Source organism: Adelges cooleyi, unplaced genomic scaffold (genome assembly GCF_023614345.1).
Source record: "Adelges cooleyi isolate 19-005CV unplaced genomic scaffold, UGA_ACOO_1.1 ACOO_flye_CR_arks_rails_tigmint_CR_PRNA_8, whole genome shotgun sequence".
Taxonomy (NCBI): Eukaryota; Metazoa; Arthropoda; class Insecta; order Hemiptera; family Adelgidae; genus Adelges; species Adelges cooleyi.
In genome coordinates this window covers 3,035,778-3,044,900 of record NW_026096513.1, presented here as the reverse complement: position 1 = coordinate 3,044,900, position 9,123 = coordinate 3,035,778, and the positions used below count along the sequence as shown (strand labels likewise).

Here is a 9,123-nt window from a genome sequence, read left to right as displayed (position 1 = left end):
ATAAAACAAAACTAGACAGTTTACAGGAATGATTGACTACAATACAATATTATGATTAATACTTTTGACTAATCAAGAGTGACACAACAACTTTTATGGTAGAGTATACACATTAATTTGTGTCTAAAATTGGGAGTCTTTAAAAAAATTGAGGGGGGGAAAGTTTTCAAATAAACAGCACACAGAGGTGAACAAACAAAACAACAAACTCAAACCTATACAATTTTATACGGCACCCAAGTTAATTGTTTTACAAAATATTATATTATTATTAATATCATTATTATTAATATTTGACTACAATAATTTTATGTTAATACACAATACTTCTACAATAAGTCTTTTTTTATGGCTATTTCGATAACAACTAACATAAATGTTTTTTTCACTTTCGTATCATTATTGTTTTAATTTGATCCTATACGCCTAAGAGATAACAGTAATCGTTATTTTACAATGTTTGTATTATAGGATGCTTTTGACACAAAAACAAATGTACAATTAAGGGCTAATGTAACATTTTTTAGATTAACAATAAATGTCATATTTTTTTTTGCCATAACTTATTTAATACACATATATTATTATATTTTATGTAATAAACCAGAAAAAAAAACGAGGTATAGACACAATTATTATGAGCTCGTTTTTTTTTTTTAATTATGTTGATTGCACGCAACATCCTCTTAGTAGTCAAATATAGTATTATTAGCTACTACATGCACTACTCACAGTAAATGATGAGAAAATATGTGTATACAATTAACTGTACATCGCCGCCCCGGTAGAACAATGACACAACTGCAATAATTGAAATTTTACAGAAGAACCAAATTATTTTTCATTGAAATGTTAATAATTCATGAATGCACAATTAATTATTACAACTGAATTATTACAACTACAGTTACGTCGTTTTTTTACCTCATGCGTTCGAGGCATTTAGTCCAATTTACCAAATTTTACAGTTGCGTCATTGTTCTACCGGGGCGGCGATATGAGCTTCTTAGCATCACAATCCAATAGCCGTATACACTATGTAAAAGATGTGGACAGATTTTAAGAATGAAGGAAAATTTGTACAAAAATGTCTTGAATACTGATGACCATCGTCATCTCGGAACAATCACAAATTATATTACCGACTATACAATAAAAATAATTATCGGCGAGTATGATAACTGTTATGGCCCTGAATGGCAACTTATTGCTCTAAATCGATAACATCAATCGACCTTAAGATAATATTAACCTGTAAGTTTATATTGGTCAAGATAGAGCATCTGCTTAAAACCTATGAGTGAAAAACGGCATACACAATCAATAGAAAATTTTACCCGAGTAGTAAACACAATATTTAACGTATGTAATTAAAAACGCTACTAAATTTTAAAAAGTATTACTACAAATACTGTTTTTTTGTATTATATTCATCACACAACTAGGTTTAAGAACTCGATAAATGAAATCATATTAACATAATGCAAATATTTCTATAAACGCAATGGTTGCCTCAATTAAAAATTGCTACAGTAAATAAATATAATTTATATACATAACATGTATACAACAGTTAATAATTGTGTGATTGATTGTAGCAGATGTATTTAATTACATAATATGTATGTATATATATATATACATTTATATATATATAAATACATATTATAATTTGTTTCTAATATTAACGAATAGGTAAAATGGTAAACGAAGAAATAAATAAATAAAGTTTTACCAAATGTCGGTGGAACAAAAAAAAAAAATAAAAAACTACAATGGACGCGCATACACAAAAGAATGACGATATCAGTCAATCATATCATTCATCGAATATCTGTTATGTTGTGCTTGGAACCAAAAATTTTAACCAGTTGATTTTCATAATCACCAATGTTTCGCTTCATGATTTCCATGCATGGTCCCAACAAACGTTCAAATGCGTCAACGTCCAAAACTAAAAACAAAATTACATTACATTAAACTTTTGACCTTATTTGTATAATATAAAAGTAACTAGTTCCACACTAGAGAGATAGGAAGGGAACAAATGCCACTACTTTTAAGTATTAAAAATGTGCAATATTAAAAAAATGTATCTTTTAATAGAAATTTTGTGCAAAACATTTTTTTTAGTAGAGCTTTTATGATAAAGCTAGTAAAATACTAGACGAAATTGTGTTGTTAAAATTTCTCTTCCAGTCATTTTTTCATTACGACTTATAAATCGCTACAATAACATGACATAAATTTAAAATAGTTTTTTTTTTTTTTTAGTAGTATAATTACAGGTTTTTGTGGTCCCTTGATCTATCTACTCCGTACATTTTAAATTTAATAAAATAAAAAGTATTATTAATTATTTTTTTTAAAACAAAAGTATGAATAGTAAATATATATAAATAAATACATTTCAAATAACAGTTATTATACACAAGTAAACAAGGTCTCGTATTAATTCTTTTTACATACAAAAGAATGAATACGAAACTTTCTTTACTTGTGTATAATAACTGCTATTTGAAATGTATTTATTTATATATACATATTTACTATAATTTGCATAGTAACAGCTTGTTTTAATAAATTATCATACATTTTTTATTTACAAATCACATATTATGGGAAAAGTGTATTTCATTAATCTTAAATTCTAAACTACAAAAAAGTGGAATTGAGGCATAGTGCGAACAAAGAGTATTAAGGTTGAAAAGATCACAAGTCTTTTGGAATATTTATCATTATAACTAAAAGTGATAAAATCACACAATTAAAAATTATGACTACAGCTTTTTTAAAAATAGGGATACTCAAGTGTTTTATTACTTTTTAAGTCTATAATAATCTTGTGGTCATTTTTAGTAGTCCATTATATTGTAATGTTTTTAAAATTCATAAAAACCCTACTAATGTTTAAAAAATAAATATTAATATATAAATTATTATTTCTAAAAATTAATCCACCTATAAACATGACCAAAATATCAAACATAAAAAAAAAAATGGCAAATAGATTAAATTAATTATATTAGAATAATTGTGCTAGGAATACATTTTGAATTTTTTTTTTCTCGATATAATAACAAGTGACTACAGATTTTTGAAAAAAAATTTAGTGTCATCTACATCAGTTTAAGTTTTAGACCTTAAATCCTAAAAGTACACTTAAAAAAGCGAAATAAACTGCTTATTTCAACCCCTTCTTGTAGAAAGGGATAATATTTTCTTAGTTTTTCACTGTATATCAGTAGTATTACATCTAAAGAAAATAACTCGCACTAATTAGATGTCGTTCTACTATTTTTAAAAAAGTTTTAGAATTTTTTTAATCTATTGATTAATTTACTATAACAAGTGTAACAAAAAAGCTTAATATTAAAAGAGTACCAATCAATCATTTTTGTATAAATAGTACAATTTATCAAATATACATAGATAGACGGCGGCTTAACTTTAAAGCAACCCATTTATTGATAAATATTAAATAGACCTCAAAACTGTGAATAAAGCACACAAAATAGTGTTTTTATTTTTTCTATTAATAATCTATATTAGTAGTTTAACCTACAGTACCAATACAATCTAGGACCTATCGATTAATCACTCGTAATAATTAATACACCTATAACAACTGTATCAATGTATTGTTTAATCAATTAAATTAAAAGCAAATAGATACTACATAGTCAACTAAATAATACAGTCAATAATTATGATACTATCGATTACATATATAGTTAACTAATGCACATGATTATGTAGTTTGGTATTTTTACCAGCATAAATTAATTATATCTAGAAGACCCTTACAATTTCATGTTGTAAAATTTTTTTATAACTTATTTATGTAGGTAATAATTTAATAAAATATTCAATAAGCTACAATTGAGTTAATTGTATTTAAAAATCAGACTGCAGTTAATGAAAGTGGACAATATTAAACTAAATTTTAACTATTTTCAAATTTAATATTTATTATTATGTTTTTGACCTTTTCAGTCAAACTGATCTATGTAAAATCCAAATGTATTTTGTCACCAGGTAACAAATAAGATATAGGTAACAACGCAGCCAGCATTAAAGTATGCATAACAGTATTTCGTGAACATAAAAACTAAAAACAATTTCTATCGCAGAATATCATGTAAATCATTCCAAACAAAAACTAGAACTCAATATAATTCATGACTGAAACTATGGAATAATATATATTGTCAATTATTATAAATGTCTATACTTAAATATGTTTTCATACGTACATGCTAATTTTACTTTTCCAGAAGCAAAAACTGATGCAGCTCGACCTTTATGTGTAACAAGTGCTAATTCACCAAAGTAGCCGCCTTTTTCTATTTGATTCACTTTGATTTGTTCGCCAGAATCACTAGTGACTAATACATTAACAATACCTTCTTCAACAAAATACATGCCATCCCCTGGATCTCCTTGATTGATAATGCAGTCATTTTCTTCGTAATACTTGGGTATTAAAGCGTCCGCCAAATTCATTCTCTCATATGACTAAAACAACATAATAATATAAATATAATTTAATAGATGAAAACATTGATGAAACAATTTAAATCAGTTAAATAGAAATCTTACTTGTAATGCTTTCAACATAGGAACAACATCAATAAGCTCTTCGTACATTTTACGTTTTTTGAATGCACTTTTCAGCACAATTCGTCTAAACATTTGGCGGTCCATTGCCCATAAAAGACCATCTGATACAGATTTTATGGTTGCAGCTCGAGGCATATTATACAGTAATGCAAGTTCCCCAAAGCTTCCTTTATTTTCATATGTATGCACTAAACGTTCAGAACCATCAGATTCATTGACATAAGCTTCAAATGTACCTCTGATAACACACAAAAAAAAACAAGCATATAATTTATTTTTTCATGTAAAGTCTCGTCTACACAAGTAAGTCGAATCAAAGATTTGTTAAAATAGCAAGTACCGACACTAATTGGCAAACCTTGTAACATTTTGTTGCAACAAGTCCATGTTGCAGTTTGAGGTTCGGTGCACTAGTGTGGACGAGACTTATAAATTTAAATAACCGATACATGTATATAAATTGATCAAGATTGCAATGCAATTGCAATAAATATAATCATATGAAATGAATTTACATACCTATCGATGACATAAAAGTTGTCACCATCGTCACCCTGTTTTATAATCACATCTCCGGTGCGAACTTGACGGTCAAACATGGCATCAATTACGTTATTCATTTGTTCCTAAAGACGAAAAAATGTGGATTATTTTTAGTCATTGAAAGATTAAATTAAAATATGCAACAAATATCAAACATAATCATTAAATCTAAGATTATATTTTTTACACAGTTATTGTTAAATGTTTGTAATAAGTAACTCAAGTTACATCAATTACCACCATAAGCAGCACAGTCCTAACTAAATACAACAGTTATCCTAATTTTTCTTTATAAAATAATTGTTTACTCATACTTACAGGATCCAAAGCTCTGAATATAAATATGTTCTTTACACTGGTTGCAAGAGCTTGGCGTTGATCATCAGACTTAGGGAATACAACCTATAATCAACAAAATTACAATTAATAAATAAATATCTAGTTAATTTTTTTATATTCAGTTATATTTACCTTTGGTCCCTCTTCTTCGTCATCTTCTTCTGGATTGTAAGTTTCTGCAAAAACTGACTTGCGTCTAGTACAATAACGTGCTGGTGGAGATTCTAAAAAAAAATCAAAATTGATCATGGCTTCAAACTCTATAAAATGTCATACTATTTTGCTATACTGTAACATGAATGACAATAGACTTCTTAAGTTATTACCCAAGTTGAACCACCAAGGTTCTAATTGAGAGTCAATAGATTTGGGACGAATTTTGAATGATTCTATTTGTAACCTATCAGCAGTATTAATATGATCATCACCGTCCAACACATAATTATTATTTTGAGCATTCATTAAATTATAGCGACCTTTTTTGCTCAATTTAAAAATCCTTATACAACTCATAATGAATATTACAGTTGACCAAGTAGTACTAACATCGGCACCAGCAGAATCATAGTAATACTGTGATTTTACAGGATATTCAATTCTAAAATTGCCGTTAACGCTATGACTAAAATATAAATAAAACTGTTTTCTTAGTGATGTATTTGTTTACAACAGAGTAATTAGGTGTATGGATAACAATGCACATGTTTATTTATTTGAATCGATTGTAGGAATGAACATCCAATTATAGCGCGATTAAATAAAACAATAAACATACTATTACAATAGTTGGAAAACCAATTAAGATAATTTTAAAATATTTAGATTACTCTTACGCATGCAATTTTCATTAAGCAGATTATCAAATGACAATAGTTTATACACCTAACTACACCAAATGTTATAAAAAAAATGCATAAATAATTTGTTTAAGTTCACTAATTAATAGAAAGAAACATTTTACATCTATTTTATTTTATTTTTAACAGAGCCCAGTTACTTCAATAATTATTAAATTATTAGGTTAAAATATTTAACCTAATTAACAACTAATTTATTATCATAGTTTCAGTGTAGGTGTTGATAAGAAGTGGATCAAGAATGAAAGCAAAAGAGAATAAATCAAAATCAACAAAAATAAAGAACTCTATAAGTGATTTATTGCAAAAATGTACATGTTAAACAACAGCTGATAAGGTTACAGAAAATAAGTTATTATCATATTTTAGAAAATTATACTCCAAGGTTGCACATAAATTTACTACCGTTTCCTAAGCCTGATACTTCCTCTTAAAACGAATTCTTTCAACCCGACAATATTATTAAATATTACAAGCTGATCTATACCTTAATCCTTATATATCCTATAATTTTTTTCTAGACTTAATCTTCCAAACAAATTGATTTCAGTTTATTAGATGATACTTCTATTAAAACCATAAGGCAAGTGTCAAATACACATTGAATATTTGGCATTTACTGTTCTATATACCTAATTTTTGTGGGAAGTTATGTCAAAAACCTATATTAATGCTAGCTTATCGAAAATAAACAACATTTTAAACGGTTTGAGTAAAAAGGGTTTTTTATGAATTTAAAATCAGTAATTAGATTAATTTCTAAAATGTATGAAATAGAATATATGTAAAACTTAATTTTTTCAAAATCGCAAGCATATCAACGCCCCCAACAAAAACCGTCGTAACTCATTTTAAAAAAAAAACATTTTTTTTTTATAACTGATAATGTCTTTTGTGTAACAAGAGAATAAGGAAGTATCTTGAATCGACCAAAGAAGTTCCGAATAACACAATCTTATAACATTTTTTTAAAAAAAATTTTAAAAGTGAGTTACGCCTTTGTTTTTGGTGTCAATATTAAAACTGTTTGGACCAGAATTAACGAATATCACACATAACATATTATGTCCACCAGTTCAAAATCGATAATAGCTGCTTGTACTGTCGCTCGAGTGAGAAAGTATACCGGACGTGAGACATTCATAGTGTTGCAAGTAAAACACAATATTTAAAAAAAGTGTTTAGTTTTTAAAATTTCACAAATTAAAACATTTGATTAATTAATAATATGTTAGAAACTAATTTTAATCAATCCATTGTACAATGTAAACACCAAATGAAAGTCAATTTTTTCATTATCAAAATTAAACTTGTAAAACTGTTATGATCTTGAATTGTCTGTTTGAGTGAAAAATAAATATTTAAGTACTTTAGATATGTGACAATTGATTTGTGCATACAAGTGCAAATATTTAAATAGTAAAAATAAAATGTTCACTATTACTCACCGTTATTTATTTATGATTAAGTAGGTATAGAATATAATAGTTTTAAGAAAAATCCTAAAATTTACTCTATTTAATTGCCTGATGTTGGAGCTCCTTAACCTTCCAAGCGTTTATGTACACAGTGTTTACACTGCGACTTTTGGTACTATAAAAGTATGGAAATTAAATGGCAGTGTAAACAGTAACACCACAGCACTTCCGCTGACGAGATTTTCTAAGACACGACACGCTTTTAGGTTAATGACAAGAAAAACATATCTGGCATAGCTACAGCGAGTGCAAGGGGAGTAGATAGATACCCTATGGTGCATTCTAATTCAGGGCTTTATTGTATGGTTTACTATATACATCAACATGTAATATAGGGGGCAAAAAATGTATCTTGCCCCTGGGCGCTTTGGTTTCTAGTTATACCTAGTTTTTGGGGCAGTTAAAGAAATAATATTAAATAAAATTATTAGTAATTACCAAAATCAGAACCCTCCGATTCGTCTGATCGGTCTTCGACACGTTGTAGTTGCCTCGACTTTTTGAGCTTATCAAAGAACTCAATTGCATAGTCGATAATGTCGGTGGGCTGCTCGAGAAGATAGCCAATGGTGAGGTCGAGGAGTATCTCTCGCAGTTCATCGGGCACATTCAGTTTAGTAAGGTTGTCACCGCTCATGATAGTTGCTGCGGATACAATTGCAGGTTACAATTATTGTAGGAAGTTATAGATCATTAAAAAAGGGATGACAATTTTAAATTTTCGGGGACGGGGAGAAACGCGACGGAGGATGAGGGAAACGAGACTTGCGAGCGTACTTGGAAGGAGCTGTTAAGGCCAGAGAGAAACACGACGGTAGGGGGGAAAAATCAAGTCGGGAGAACAATATTATTTACCTCTGGGCACCGCTTGGCGGACGTGGGTGTGTAATTGTTGTTGTTGTCGTGGCCGTCGACAAAACGGTACGTCGTGTAAATCGTCGAAAAACACACGGATGACGGCGTTCGGGTGCCGGGCGGACGGCCGCGCGTATCAGTGACCGAGTTAAGCCGCGGCGCGACCAGACACCAAACGTATCGCGGTCGTAGTGTGCCACATGAAAACGACGGCCGTGGTTACTCGCGCTTTCGGTCCGCCGAACCTGTCGGTTATTGCACAAGCTTTTAAAACGCGGTGTCGCGGCTGTGTGTTGTCTTGCCGTTTCTCGCGCGTGCTCGTCCGCGAATTGTAATTTCAATTTTTTTAAAAAAAAATTTTTCCCAACACTAGGTATTATTATTATTATTATTACTATAGGCCCCGTCGCCGTCGCCACAACCTTAGC

The 9,123-nt window shown here is 29.2% G+C and overlaps 1 protein-coding gene across 1 annotated transcript; it reads right to left on the bottom strand.

Moving 5' to 3' along the window:
* Window positions 1–810: 810 nt before the first annotated feature.
* Window positions 811–9,123, bottom strand: LOC126845746 (cAMP-dependent protein kinase type II regulatory subunit). The gene is made up of 8 exons (XM_050584620.1): window positions 8,696–9,123; window positions 8,279–8,485; window positions 5,638–5,729; window positions 5,485–5,568; window positions 5,143–5,249; window positions 4,603–4,861; window positions 4,257–4,518; window positions 811–1,954 (listed from the first exon to the last, which is right to left on the bottom strand). The coding sequence occupies exons 2-8, from the start codon at window positions 8,475–8,477 to the stop codon at window positions 1,824–1,826; spliced, it is 1,134 nt and encodes a 377-aa protein (XP_050440577.1). The 5' UTR covers window positions 8,478–8,485; window positions 8,696–9,123; the 3' UTR covers window positions 811–1,823.

Bases quoted from the DNA above. Each gene is read 5' to 3' on its own strand.
- LOC126845746 (XM_050584620.1), bottom strand. From the start codon at position 8,477: ATGAGCGGTGACAACCTTACTAAACTGAATGTGCCCGATGAACTGCGA. The intron at 4,862-5,142 runs GTATGTAAATTC...GTGTGTTATCAG, and splicing joins AACTTTTATGTCATCGATAG to AGGTACATTTGAAGCTTATG. The intron at 4,519-4,602 runs GTAAGATTTCTA...ATGTTGTTTTAG, and splicing joins CTATGTTGAAAGCATTACAA to TCATATGAGAGAATGAATTT.